Raw genomic sequence first — 15711 nt, 5'->3', positions numbered from 1 at the left:
ATACAATTTAATTAAAAAAAAATAATTAAACTTTGATAATGTTTATTTACACTATGACATGAACTGCACAGCTTTGTATATTAAAAAAGGTTTAGTAATATAAGATATTGGTAGAGTTAACTAGTATATTAGTTTTAAATGTTTGTAGAATATCATCAATGAAAAATAAGAAACTTTATAACAAATTAAGTAAGACTTTAAATCAACAACACATGTAGAGTGAGATCGAACACTTACTTATTTTATAGTTAGTTAAAATCAGATGCTACATCACTTTAAAAAATAAACAAGCTTTACTAAAACATATTCTAATATGTAGCTCTTATAAATAAGACAAATATTAAAGTTTTTTGAATAGAATGCATTTATTATAAAAATTCAGAGTATAAAATAAATATAAAAACAACAACTTAAAAGCACAATATGGCCACATTAGCTACTCAACCAGGGTTTTCACCTGGTATAATGTCAGATCTAGATTGGGATGAAGGGATACAAGTTCCTGTTGCTAATGAAGAAAATAAAGCCCTTGAGCAAGAAGTAGGATTTTTATAAAATTAATTAAGGAATTTAAGTTAAGTAATATTTTTTTCTGTAGCTCATGAAATTACAAAAAGAATTACAAACAAACACTTCAACTTCAGAAATGTTAGATGATAGAATTTCTCATATGAAAGATCATATGAAAAATGTTGAGCAAGAACTGAAGCAAAATCTAGTTTGTTATTTTATTTTTGTTGTTAAAATAAGTGTTTGGCAATATTTTATTAGTAATCAGCCAAGACTTACTAGATTAAGTCTTTTACGCCTGGAGTTATAAAAAAGTCCTTGAAGGCTGCTGAAAATTTGAAAGTTATATTAGAAAATACTTAACTACTTAACTTAATTAAAAAGAAGTTTCTAATAATTGATCAATTTACAAGCACACTGTTTAGTTATAATCAAATTAGGAAAATATATTTAAATATTTGATTCTAGAAATCACAGTTTTGTTTGTTTTGAACAAGCTATTTACAACGCATTAAGGATACAAGGATATAAAGCATTGCTATGAACAAGCTTTATATAAAGTTTTTTGCACGCCAGAAATTTATTCTTTGCAAAAAAGATCTGTTTCACAACTTGTATATAATGAAATAGTATTTTTACACTAATAGTTTTCTTTGATAAAGAACATAAAATTTATAAACTTAAACACAAGAAATATATCCATTTTAATACTAGCATATACATGTAATGTTTAAAGTTTGAATTATGCTAATTAATTTTTGTAATCAAAAATACTTTTAACTGATTATAAGATCTTCGCTATATATTTTAGATTTAAAAAAAGTTACATTGTAATTTTTACAAGTTGTAGTTATTTTTTTCATTTGTAACATATACCATTTGTTAAAATGCTGTTTTAATTAAACTTAGCTGTGAAAATTTAATACAACTAAATTAGGCACTCATAGAAGCTCATGGTAAAGAAATTTCATCGGAGGAGCATATGTTCATGATTGCTGAGCGAGAAGATGGTAGACTTAAGCAGGAAAAATTAAAAATTCTTAAAAAAATGGAACTAACTCATGAAATAAGAAACAATCTAGAAGTACTTATTTTTCATTAAAATACTTATTTTAGTTTTTTTTAAAGAATATAAGGCTTAGAAAAGTAGTAGTAGTTTGAACAAAGTTATTAATTGTATGCATTTATTACTTGAAAATTATTAAAAGAATAATTTTTTTAAGACTATTATTTTTATCAAAAATTTTGTAAGTCAGTTTAGTTTTGCTTAAAATTTATTTCAATACTACTTAAAAAGAAATAACTTGTGCTTTATTTAGTTACCAGTTAATTTAAACATTTTAAACTTAATTGATTTAGTAGAAAAAAAAAATTATAACAAAAGCTTTGTTATAAAAATAAACTGTAGTTTTCTGAAATTAAATTATAAAGAATACTTTTTAAGGTACCTATTTTATTTTAGTTTTGTACTTACTATGCATAAATGTATATTTTGTGCATAGAATAGAGTATTTGGATTAAACCAGCAGTTAGAAGATGTTAAAAAGCAAGTTAGTTGGGATCAACAAGCTTTGGAAGCATGGTTGGAAGAATCTGCAAGAAGAGATGAAGATGCTCTGACACTAAAAAAATATTCCAAGTTTGTTATTGATAGTCAAGTTTAAGAGTTTTTTTTCAGTTTAAAGAACTGTTTAATTAAACAAAGTATATTGTCTAACCATTTTTACATTTTTTACTGTTGATGCTTGTCAAATAAAAATTAAGTTTTTATCAAAATTGTGTGATAAATAATAATTTATGTATATATTTACAACATTTTTAGAAGAGCTGAGTTATTAAAAAAATAAAAATATTATTATGTTCTTTCAACAAAATTTTAGATAGTGTTGACTGAGGCTCAATCAAGCTTTTTCTCTATATATATTTTCTTTAAGTCAAGCTAATTTTAGTTTTAATTTAATCTTCTGTTGAAAATAATGTGTTTGTAAATGATAATTTATATTATAATTGTTAAACTCATTTAACAGTTTAATTATTTTATTATGTGATTGCTACAGTCTTTCTTAAATTATTAGTTTTGAAAATTCTTTGTTTTGAAAGTCTTCAAAGTAAGTTATACACTATTCTAAAACATCGTAATTTACTACGGGCTACAGTCAAACACCATTTAATTAGCTGATAACTTTAAACCTAGCAAAAACAGTGTTTACAGTATACTTAACCTACACTTGAACTAATATGTTATAATATTAAGTTAAGAAAAAGAAAATTTACTTATACACACCATGCTTATAAATTTAAAAACTTAATTTACTTATTTTTTTTCCTTTGAATTTTATTTTTATTTGCCTTGAAAACTTCTCCACCTACAGTCAGTCTTGCTTTAAGTAATTGTGCAATAATTTTTATTTTTTTAAGGCTCAATGTCAATGTAGATGCATTGTTAAAACTGTAAACTTGTAGTGTTTTTTTTAAATCAACTTCATTACAATTTAATTTCTTAAATTACTCTAGATTACAAAGAAACTCACTCAACTTTAAATTTGTAGTCAAACTATAAATTAGTGTATAATTTACTGGTAAATTATAAAAATAAAACTTAAACAGGTCAGATAACTCAAAATTAAAATCTCTTTCACTACAAATTGACAAATTAACAGAGGAATGCCAGAGAAAGCGATTGTATCTTGAACAGGAAGCCACTGAAACTCACAGTAATGAAGTAATTAAAACTTTCAACAGTTTAAATTACTATTTTTAAAGTAATTTAAAGAATTTTTATATTTCTGAATTCTTCTAAATTTAATAGTATTACGCTGATAAAGTAGAAAAAGTGTTGAAGATTTTGAATATAAAATATGTTTGGAAATAAATTTAACTTATTTCATTATTTGTAAGGCACTTAAAGATAAAATAACAAAAATCCATATTTACTTAATTTTTAAATCTATAATCCAAATCCCTTAGTATTTGATTAATTAGATGTTTTGTTTCATTACTTTGATTTAACAAATTTTTTGTTTTCATATGTTGTTGGAGACTAAGCTGCAATTAGTTTTTACTACTATATTTCTTTTAAATACGTCAAGTTACTATAAGTTATTGAAACGTAGAAATGGGATTTAAATAATTTTTGCTTTATGCTATTTAAAAAGTATTTAAATTTGTGCATAAATTTTTAGCAAGCGCTGGATAAAGCTGCAGAAGAGTTCAGATTGGAACATGCTGACAGAAAACGTCTTATTGAAGAATGGGAGAAAACAATTGAGCACATGCTTAAAAGAGACCGCGAAATCAATGCTGCAGCTGCTGTGAGTTTTTTTTGAAGAAACTTTCATCTTTTAAATTAATGTATATTTATTATTTAGTATCTTTCCATTAGAGTAAAATTTTAAAACTTTATCTAAAACTGTTAAGAACGTCAACTCAAAAACTAAAGTATTAGATTTTTTTAGAGATTAGATAAAAAGTACCAAGATCAGATAATCATACATACATTTTTAAGCTCATATAACTTTTACACATTCCCTTTTGCTCGTTTATATCTAAAAATTTTTACAAAATTGTTTGAAGTTTAATGTTTCGTAAAATTAGTTGTAAGCACTATCATATTAAAACACTAAAAAAGTTCAATTTTAAAATATATAAGAGGTTATCTTTTTTGTTATAATAATGATAATTGTAAGAACTAAATTTTTATGGTGAAACCTAAATAAATAAAAATTAATAGAACTTAAAGACACACGTTTAAAAAAAACATTTTTTTTTATGTAATTAAAAAAAAGTATTGATATAGAAGTGGAATATATTTTATCAAAGAATTAATAACATTCTAATTGGTATTTTCGTGCTTTAGACTTAAATACTTCTTATAGACCATTTTTTTCATAGAAACTATTGTTTATATAAACAATTGAAATATTTTTTTTTAATTTATAAAAAATATATTTTATAATTTTCTTACTTTATGTATTAAAAATGGTATGTTTTAGTTCTAAGATGAACAATAAAAGTTCAAGACAAATTATCAGTTTTGTATTAATAAATTCAAAATTACAGCAATGTTTTACCCTGTAGGGCTTTTCAGTTGTAATTTAAATGTGAAAACTGTAAGTTTAACAAATAAATGGAAGACCTTATATATTTAAAACAAACAAGATGCTAAAACTAGGCTATAAATTGTTAGTTTTATAGTAAAAAATCAAATCATAGTTAAAATGCTTTTTAATATAATAATATAATAGTATTATTAAATAGAATATTTATTATTTTATTTATTATTAAACATTTAATTTCGACTATTTTATCTGCAGTTAAAACTTATAAACTAACTTTGATTCATATTTTTATTGTTGCTATAACTAATTACTAATTATTTTTAAATCATTTAAATAGTTAAGTTATAATAGAGTGCATGTTATACCAAATAAGGCTATAAATTTTAAACCGTTTTTGTCTGTTTTAAATAATTTATGCTATTAAATGTTTTATAAAGTGTGGTTAGTTTAAAAAATACAATAAATTTGTATTCAAATATAGTTTAGTGATACAATTCTTAGGATTTAGGAAAAGTCAAAGAGGAAGCACGAGCAGCACAAATCACAATTCGAGGTGAGTCAATTAAAAAAAAGTTTATAGCTTTAGTCGGCTTTAAAAAGTCGTTGGTCAAATTTCATATGAACAAAGAGAGCGCTATTTAATTATAGTTTATAGCTTAAGCTGTTTTGGTGACTAGAAAATCAAACTAAGTGTTGTACTTAGTTGGATAGAAATTGATTAGTTGTTTTTAAAAATAATTTTGTTTCTTTCTGCTTCAAAAGTTTCAGAACTTAAATAATTATAAATGCAACCGGTTTTTGCTACTTTTCACTACAATAATTACTCAAGGTTCTTCATAAGTTTTAAAAATTTCTTGAAAATACTCTCGAAAAAGTACCAATAAATAACTTAAGTATTTATGTTTATCTATTCTTTTTATCAGTTTTCTTCGATATGGTTGTATAATATTTATCGAAAAATTATATAAATTCTTTAAAATATCAAAGTTTAAATTTTTTTTTTAATGTTAGTGCTTCTCTTTCGGGTTAAAAAGAAAAACACTTCGAGTGCAAAATTTTATACTTCTTAGCTATAGTACCAAAAAAACATTTAGTTTTTATATAAGCTGTTGTCATGTTTTTTATTGGAAATACTTTCCTAAAAGATTTTATATGAAGTAAAGTTACACAAACCCATAGTTGGTAAAGATTAGGTACAATCATTCTATTTTATTTTCTAATATAATCTTGTATATATTGCATGAAGTTAAGTTTACTTTGAGAACTAAAATAAATGTACTTATAACGTAAACACTAGATAACTTAAGTCATTTTTATATAAGTTAGGTTCTTATCATCATGATTCTTTACAAATATCTGTGAGTCTAAACTAGATTTTTTTGTTTTGACAGAAATATTATTGGAAAGCCAATTGATTTTTCCATGAGTTGTTATTTTTATTTGTTAATGTAAATGTTACACGGATACTAAAATTAAAATTAGTTAATACTAAAATTAATTATTTACTAAACTAATTTTAATTCCAAATATGAATAACGGGCTGTAATTTTTGTTGGGCGGCCCAAATCTATACTACAGCCAGCTTTTAAGTAAACTATACAGTAAAGCGGAACTGCTACTTCTTATGCACAAATACTTGTTTTTAAGCAAAAAAAAAGTCAAAAAACTTACATATTGTAAAAATATTTATTTTCTCCTTTTGATATTGAAGCACTTTATTACTAACGAATAACGTTAATTTTGCGTTCGGTTGTTTTTATTTTGTTAAAAAACTTTATTATAGAATTATTATCATGCATGCTACGGGAAATTCAAATTGTTGACTAAATTTTCTAAACTTTCAGAAAAGCAAGCATTTCTAGAACGTGAAAGACTTGAAAACGCTGAAATATCACGGAATATATCATATGAAGAGAGACATGTTGGAAAATTGAGACAGGACTTGCAAAATGAAGAGCATTCTAGAGACCAGTTGCAAGATGAGGTTTTTTGTTTCTTCTTTTTCATGAAATATAAATAGTTCAAACCTTTTATATTATTTATAATCCTTTGATGTGATTTTTAATAATTTTTTTTTTTTTAAGTACTACTAAAAATACATTAAAGCTTACAAACATGAGATTCAAATGTTTTTTGGTAAACCTATAAAACTTTTTACATTGAAAAAACTATTTACTAATCAATAACTTGAAATGATGTATTTTTACTAGTAAAGAATTTATAACTACACTTAAGTTTTTAAGATGTTTTAGTAGGTTTATTAAAATTGTATAATCTAATAAATTTTACTAAATTTTCCGCTGCATTAATTAACAACTTTCTCAATATTTTCAGCTCGACACCTTAAAATTCACTGTAGAAAGAACTGCTTCCGACTTATTAGCTATCCAGAGTGCAATCAAGATGATGCAGAAAGATATTAAGCTAAAAAATATCAAGTATTTTGTAAAATCTTATTCTTTTCCTTGTTAATAGTTAAATATACTATAATTTAACTATGAAAAAACATTAGTTTTTTTTAAGGTAAAGCTTTTGTGAAAACTACAGGTTAGAGAAGTCTGCTGAGAACAAAGAAAAAATGCAGCACAAGTTGAAGCAAGTGAACGAAGACCTGATGAGTGCCGAGGAAAAGTCCAAGCTTGCTGAGAAAACTTTCGATGAGGAAGAACAGTTGATGTACGAGCTGAATAAAAAACTCACTGCTGCCAAAGCTTACCATTTCAAAATGAAACAAGTTTGTTTGTTAGATAAGTAGTTTTTCTGAGTTTAAGCGTATTACTTTGTTAGGAATAGTTTTTATTAATGTTTGTTATTATTTGAAGTATTAGTACATTGCACGATTTTGTTAAATATTTAGAAGGCTTATAAAATTACAGTACACCTTTTAGAAGAAGTTGTATTTTTTTTGAAAATTGAATTCAAATTTGTTTGATTACTTTTAAGTAATGCTTGTATTAAATATTTGGGTTATAATTTGACTAAAGAATAGTTTGTGCACAAACCAGTAAACTGCTTTTAATGATTTTGTATGAAACTCTAGGAAACACTAGATCTTGAAAGTTATGAAAAAACGCTTTCGGCCCAAATGCAAGGGGTGAGATCAACGAACAAAAACATGGCCTCACGCTTGAAAAAACTCGACAAGCAAGCCATCCAGCAACAAGAAATTGTCTACAATCAGGTAATATTTTTGTGAAATGTGAACTCTTGTGTTCTCATAATCTGTGTAGTTCTAACGCTATATTTTTGTACTATTTAGTATACTATAAATTTATTTGCTATAAGGACCGTTTTAGTTTAGTTTTTTTTTTGTAAGTGAGTGTCAAAATTTAAGGACTTTATGATCCAACAACTGCAAAGGAGGCTGGCAAAACTCGAAGGAGAAGCCAATCAGGAAGACAAGGAGGAATGGGAGGAAAAAATAAGAATTCTTGAGCACGACCTCGATGAGAGGAAGAACGTTCTCCATACAACACTACTGCAATTGCAAAACATCAGGGTTTGTTGTGTGGAAAATTTAAGTTTGTTACAAAAAATTTTACTAAATTTATAATTCAAAATTTTACGGCGTATTCGTTATTACTAGATTGGTTGTTACTTACTAGTGTTTCAAATAATGTAGTGTTTACTGTTTTGATTATGATATCTTATCTTTTTTCCTGTTATGTATATTGTTTGAAAATAAAATAATCAGTTAATCATAATACTTTACAGTAAAACTAAGTTTTTAAATTATTTTTTTTGCGTGTTTTATGTGTTTCATACTTATTTTTTTTAATTCTTATCTAAACTATTTACATAAATGTTTTTTTACATTTAAACATCTTTATTTCATGTTTCGAACGTTTTTTATTTAAGCAGTAAAACACATTGTTTTTTGTATTTCTCATTGTATAACTAAGTTTTTTGCTTTTTGGTACTAAATAAAAACCATTAGTGTAACTGATACCTGTAAATAGTATTTAAAAAATTAGTTTAACTTGTTTTACTATTTATTAGGTTCATACACGTCTCGCCAGAAATGGAGTTGACAAAATTATGAAAGATAAAGACGTTTTGATCAACATAATACATGAATTAGAACTTCATAACGATATGTCTGTAAAAGCTAAAAATAAGATTGTTGCCAGGTATAATTTTTTTTTATTAAGTGAAATATAACTTTTGTTTAAAGTAAAATTTAGTCTAAAAACGAAAATGACTAGCATAACGTAAAAAAAAACTTTATAGTATTTTTTCTCAAAGTGATTAGAAATTTCCATAAACTTGATTTTGTGTTTAGTTTATAAGTATTGATTAAGTTGTAGTGATATACTACTTTACATAAAACGAACAAACAAATACACAGCAAGCATGACTTGATGGTAAATAACAATATACTCAAACTTGATCTACATCGAGCCCAGGAAAACTTCGAAGAAAAAGCTGATGATGTGTTTAACTTGAAAAAACAAAATCAAAGACTTAAAACAGGTAATTGGTTTTTAATGAATTTAAAAAAATAATTGATTACAAACACTTCATTTCAAAGAGTTCTTTTTTAAATTGACCTTCGTAATATTATTATAATCTTGAAACTAAATATAATTCTGTGAAATACAATGCTTGTGTATATCTCCTAAAGTCCAAGTGAAAAACTTTAATTGTTGCACTTAGAGCCAAAAGTACACTATATGATACTTTATTACAATAGAAGTAAAAATTAAATGTTCTGTGTGGGAAAAACACTTGAGTTTAAAAACAAACTTTATTTTGAATGTGGTAATAGTTATTGGAAAATGGTTTTAAATATTATAGAAACTTTTGAGATAAGTTTTTGAAATTCAGTCAGTTTAGTACAATGTATCTAAGTACACAATTGAATTAAAATTTCTAGAAATGTTTTTTTGCAATATGTTGAAAAAATTGTTGAAAATATATTATAAATTAAAAAATAATTTTATTATTGAATTTTTTCTGTTTATTTAATTAAAGGTATTTTAAGTTTAAAACACAATTTTTCTTTTCCTATAAAGTGTTCATAGTTTTGTAAAGATTAGACTGAAAATAATTTAAAACGGTTGCTCAAAAACTTTAGGAAAATTTCAAAATAAAGCAATCTTTTCTTTTTGCTTTCCATATAAAACCTATATAGGTCTCCATCTGTGGCCGCTAGTATCTCAAACATACTTTGAGGTCCACAAAACGTTAAAAAAAGAACCAGTAGCTTAGTTATTAATGTAAAAATTAAGACTAATATTTAAAAAAGTACCTTTGCTTTCTATGACCTAAATGTGTTCTACATTATGATGTTAACTAACTTCTTTTTTTTTAAGTATTGTGTTTTTTAGTCTCTTGAAAATACTTTACAATCTACTTTTGTAAATTTAATATCTTTTGATGAAATCAATGAGTTTTAATAAGGGATGTAGTATGGTTTAAAACATCACTAGTTCTTAGTTATCTTTGTATTTCAAAACTAAGTATATTCTGTTTTTTATAAAATATTAAATATTTATTTATAATTGTATATATTCATTTATATAATTTATTTATATGTATATTTTGAAAGTAACTAAGAAATGTATATAGCGTTTTATGCCTGAAGTTACTTTAACCTAAAAAACTAGGTTTATTTTCCTCTAGTTACTTATGGGATATAAATATCTATTTCTTTCAGTAGTTTCATTCCAATGAGTAAATTCGGATTATGTATAGGGTAACATTCTAGTTTCAAGCTTAAACTACTTATACTAGATTTTTTTGATATTTTTACTTTGCTCAAATAATATTTTAAGTTTAGAAAATTATATCAATATGTTTACTATTATGATTTATTTTAATACTTTTCTAGTAGATATGCATTTTGTATAAGTTTTTTTATTTCATTAAGTTTAGTGATTTTTGTTTAATTTTGTTTCAATAAAATATTGAAATTAATTTCTTTAATAAGTTGTTGTGTAATTTTTTACTTTTAGCAATGAAAGAGCGTCAACAGGAAATCAAACTTCACAGAGACATGCTCAATGCTCAAATAAAATCTGCAGATGAAGAGAGATCAAATATAAGCTTAGAAGTTCACCAGAGAGGTGAAAAAATTAACAAGCTCAAGAAAAAGTTTGTTTTGTGTTCTCTTTTACAATAACACTATAACAACTTAATAGCTTACTAAACCCAACAGAAATATCTAAGTTTATTATCATTATTATTATTGTTATTATTACTATATTGTTTATTGTGCAATGTTGGACTCTGGCATCAAAACCTTAGCCACTTAAACAGGACACAGAATGCGAAAAATAAAAAGCATTTATATAACATTTTTATCATAAAATTTAAATAAACATAAACAAAACATTAAACAAAGTTAGAATTATAAAAAACTATTTAATAAGTTTAAACTCATTTGCTCGTATAAAAGGCGTTTAAACATTTTTTTGGAGAAACATGATGTGAAATTAAGAGTTGAAAATAAACAGCTTAGTGCTCTGTAGTTTTTGAAATTATAAGACTTAATAGCTAAATAAAAAACCTATATGTGTAGATGATTAAGTAGAGTAGTTTTTCAGTTACGTTGTTTGAAAAGTACATGTAAATAACAACAGTAACAACACTAAGCAAGGCTTTAAAATTATTTGAAAATTATTAACAATAATATGTTAACTTTTTACTCAACTGTTTTACTGATCATTTATTGTTCTTGAAACACAAAGTTTTGATAGGTTTATATTTGTTATCTTTCATTTACAAATATACATAAAAATTTTAATTGCATACTTTAAAAAAATTCTTTAACTATTTATTAAAAAAAAAATTAATAAATAAAAATTTATTTTAGTTGTTTTTAAGTAAATTATAAAACACGTCAATTTAATCTTTTGTTGTGTTTTTTTTTTTGTTAATAATCGTTAACTTTTTCTATTAGTATGGCGATCACGTTTTATAAGTTTTTCTATATTAGTAGACCTAGTTTTAACATAAAAACTGAACACGGCAGAACAGAAGCGTCAATTTAGAACGTGGCAAAGCTTTTAAACGGCTGTCACTTTTGCACGGGTTAAACTGTTACATGTTTTTTTCAAGATAGTTAGTTTTTGTTTAATTAAAGTTAAATTAACTTTTAATTCTATTTAAACTTTACTTTAAGTTTAGTTTAGATTAACTTTGTCTTAGTTTTAATAAAATTTATTACAACGTTTACTTTAGTTAAATTTCAGATAAATTTAAAGAGCAAATTGATGAGTAGACTTGACGTTTTAACGTTTGACTAGATCTTTTTTTTAACATATACATGAGCTTAAATAAAAAAATCGTAATATAAGTAAGCGTACCGGTATCTTTTGAAAGAAATAAAATTTTAATATTACATAAATTTTAATTTCCTAAAAGTCGTTCGTGCAAAAGTAAAAGTGTCGCCGATGCATAAGTGACAATCCGTTAAATCTGACACCTACACAAAATTAAAATATTTTAAAACTTGTTTACTTATAGTTTAGTCTGAGTTCTCATTAGACACGAAATTTTCATGGTGAGCATGAAATCTGAAGATGGGGAGGAAAAAAGTGCTGCTTATTACGTCATAAAGGCGGCCCAAGAAAAGGAGGAGTTGCAAAGAAAAGGCGACAACTTAGATGCTAAGATTAGAAAATCTGAAAAAGAAATAAGGGCTCTTGAAAACACATTGAAACTCCTGAATAGCAGGAACGATACCCTGCGAAAAGGTTTTAGCATGGTCAGTAATTTTAAACAGAGTTATAAACTTTTATTCTGTTTGAAAAATTTGTATCTAAAATTGTAGTTTTAAAAAATTATTTTAAAGAAAGTATGCTAAAATTAGTAAAAATGTTTTATTAAAGCAAATGTGGCAAAAAAAAAGTTATATGTCAATTATAGTTGTAATTTTAATTGATTGTTAATTCTTTGCAAACTTTAACGTAAAAAATGACTAAAGCAAAGAAATTTGCAAAAAAACTAAAAAAAATGTTTTATTATAATTACTAAAACAAAATTTTACAAGTATCTGTCTAATAGAATTATACAAAAGTTTTTGAATTGAACTTCTGACAATAGTTATTTATGTGTTTTTTTTTACAACAATCATTTAATACAGTTTTTGATGCAGTCACTAGGACCATTAAGCCACTTTTTTTGTGACTATGTTACTATAACTTAAAATAAAAGTTTGTTTTATATTTTAGATTTAAATAATCGCTATAAGGTTAAAATGATGATGCAGGTTACCGAAACTTCCGAAGAGTTTGAAAAAAAGCAGAATTTGGAGAATCAGTTGAGGTCAGTCATGGATACTTTCAAGTACAAAAGAAGACAAATAAGAGAACTACAAGAGGATTTGCAGGTAAATGTTAATTTGATAAACAAGTTAGTTTAAGAAGTTTTACATGTTTTACTTTATAATGAGTTTATTAATTGTAAGTTATGAAAAAGAAAGATATTTAAAAAGTTTAACTTAAAGTTTTAATGTCATATACTTTAAAAAAGCTACGTAATTTTATTAATCAAATATAGTTTTGAATCAAAAGTTTAAACTAAGCCTTAAAAACAATTACACTAATATGTTTTGTATAAAACTTAGTAAGATTTTATAAGTATTGGTGGTTTTTAGTTTAAATTAAAATATACAGACAATCAGTAGCGCATTAGACACTCAAATGCGAGATGAAAGTGCTTATCAGGAAATGAATGAAGACAGAAGATCGAAGATTAGACAGCTCAACAAAGATCTTGGAGAACAGCAACTCAAACTCGATCGCGTTCAAAAACAAGTTGGTCATTTGATTGTTATATAGTTACAATTTGTGTATCTAGTGATTTGCAACTTTATTTAAAGATTGTTTTAGTTTTGTCTTATAAATTTACTAAACTTCACATTAGAATTAAGTTCTATTTAATATTAAATACTTACTAGTAAGGTCAAAATTCGACAGAGCTTACTAATTAGTAAATTAATTTTTAAAGTATGACCAAAGTTCCTATTTTTTAGTATTTTATTTTTTAAGCTGCGTTTTTATATTAATTAATTAATAGTGTACCGCTTTTCTCATAAAATAGAGTATCTGTTTTAAGTTTTTTTCAAGGAAACTTTATTTTTTCAAAATAGTTTCATCAATTTGTATATGCGCTCGTAGGACTAAAATAACTAATTAACTTTGTTTCAGTACTATTTTCATTTTAAGCGCTATAAATATGTTTACTTTTTATATTTAAATGTTAAATTTTATTTAAATATTTAAATTGTTAAATATTCTGCAAAGTTTTAACTTCCATAATTTTTAATTTATAAGAATTGGAAGTGATAGCAAATTAATGTCCACAGTTAGGCAAGTACACACGAGAGGTCAGAAATAAGCAAGGGAGAAATAGTCCTCTAGTAGAAGAAACTGATATGGAAGTTAGAGAACTACGGGAAAAGAATAGGCAGCTGTGCAAATCTGTTGCCACTGTTGTACAGCAAGTTTGTAAAATGTTTTTATATGAAAATACAATAATGTAAAACTGAGTTTGAATGAGTTTATTTTTGCCTGTAGTTTAAACTTTAGCTTTAGGTTTTTTGTCAAATAAACTAAAAGTATTAAAAAAATAAGTATTTTACTTTGACTAACGATGATCTATAAAGTATTACTTTTTTTAATGTTTTAAATTTCTATAAAACTATTTAGCTTAATATGCTCTCTCTCTTAATTTTAAACTTTAACCTTACAGTACCCTGATATTGCAAATACGATGAGTATTTACTTTCAACAAGCGGGAATACCCTCATTTGATAGTCCAAGCAGCAGGTCTTCGTCTACAACTTCTAGTAGAAGGAGTACCCCACGCAGCACACCCAGATCTAACCCGTCAACTGCGAGGTTTATAGTGTTATTATTTTTTTTAATAGTTTTATTTTTTATTCATTCAAAACTTTTATGAATAAGTTATTATTTATAATACTAACTTCTAAAACTATACGCAACCTTTAGTCAAGTTCTTGTTATTGTCAAGAGTGATAAACTTATAGCCATTAAGTTTATACAACGTAACTTTATAGGTTTTCTATAAGTTTAATATACATTTGATTGTTTACTACTAGCGAAGTTTTATATAATTTATTCTAAACTACTCGACGAATCGTTTTATTACACTTTTAAAATCGAAGAATCATTAAGAAAGTTAATTTACAAAAGTTTAATACAGTCTAATTATTTTTACTAACAAAGCTTACCACAAAAGCTTCCATGCCCTTAAAATAAATCTTTAAAAATTTATTTTGTTATTTATATGCTACTTTTTATTTCCGTAAATCTATAAAAAATATTTAATCATAGTTTTATACTTGTTTCTAGTCAAATCCTCATACAGTAGTCTAAACACTTTTCTTTCAGGTCGCAAGCTTCAGTTGGTACTGCAAAAATTGACATCAGTCTCGACTTACCTGCATCTAGGAACAGTCCTCGAAGTGTAAATAGCAGTAGGTCATCTACTGCCAGATCAAAAACTTCAAAAAAATAATGCTAAAATACTGTGAACTTTAAATAAGCTGTGAAAAATTAACCACTGTTATAGACCAAAAAACAACAAAATCTTACTGCTTGTTTCTTACTTTATATTAATATCTGCTTTTATCGCTGTAATATAAGACGAGTATAAAAAAATTAAATACATCCAAATAAAAAAATCTGTAAGAGAAATTTTATAAAAATTTTTCGTAACTCTGTGATTACTTGTTCGTTTTGTATATGAAACTTATTAAAATCTATAATTTATATATGTTTTTATTACTGCACACTAAGCGTAAGACAAATACTGAGAAGTTTCCAAAATCTTAGAAAACTCTTAGTTTGCTGTCTCCAATTTTTAATTTTTCTATTAATTAAATAGACCAATTATAACAGCAATGCAACTTTTTGAAGAGTAAGAGTCTAGCTTAAGTTCTTTTAGTAAAGTTATAAATAATGTAGTAGTAGCTAATAAATGTCATTTTGATATTAAATCAGCTCTGTCGATATGAAACAAATAAAGTTAATTTTTTTTTTATTGAACCATAACTTTATTTAAAAACTTTATATATCAAACCCAACTAGCCGTAGTTAAAAAATGATAATAAAACTGAACAAAAAACCTGTTGTAAGTAAAAATACTTCCTATGCCTTTAGTGAATGCTATG

General features: G+C 24.9%; 1 protein-coding gene across 1 annotated transcript; it reads left to right on the top strand.

Annotated features, from left to right (window-relative positions):
- The first annotated feature begins 391 nt into the window (after positions 1-391).
- On the top strand, positions 392-15303 carry LOC145833872 (coiled-coil domain-containing protein 39-like). Its single transcript, XM_082941108.1, has 21 exons — positions 392-540; positions 599-718; positions 1448-1594; positions 2013-2149; positions 3118-3232; positions 3693-3821; positions 5070-5121; positions 6413-6552; positions 6903-7006; positions 7116-7302; positions 7609-7749; positions 7903-8067; positions 8568-8698; positions 8917-9041; positions 10526-10664; positions 12060-12279; positions 12784-12903; positions 13190-13330; positions 13882-14019; positions 14268-14416; positions 14930-15303. The coding sequence occupies exons 1-21, from the start codon at positions 424-426 to the stop codon at positions 15054-15056; spliced, it is 2844 nt and encodes a 947-aa protein (XP_082797234.1). The 5' UTR covers positions 392-423; the 3' UTR covers positions 15057-15303.
- The last annotated feature ends 408 nt before the right edge of the window (positions 15304-15711 follow it).

Source organism: Thalia democratica, chromosome 4 (assembly GCF_965202585.1).
Source record: "Thalia democratica chromosome 4, ktThaDemo2.hap1.1, whole genome shotgun sequence".
Lineage (NCBI taxonomy): Eukaryota > Metazoa > Chordata > Thaliacea > Salpida > Salpidae > Thalia > Thalia democratica.
This window is presented reverse-complemented; position numbering and strand designations above follow the sequence as displayed.

Bases quoted from the DNA above. Each gene is read 5' to 3' on its own strand.
- LOC145833872 (XM_082941108.1), top strand. From the start codon at position 424: ATGGCCACATTAGCTACTCAACCAGGGTTTTCACCTGGTATAATGTCA. The intron at 9,042-10,525 runs GTAATTGGTTTT...TTTTACTTTTAG, and splicing joins AAATCAAAGACTTAAAACAG to CAATGAAAGAGCGTCAACAG. The intron at 12,280-12,783 runs GTCAGTAATTTT...ATGATGATGCAG, and splicing joins TGCGAAAAGGTTTTAGCATG to GTTACCGAAACTTCCGAAGA.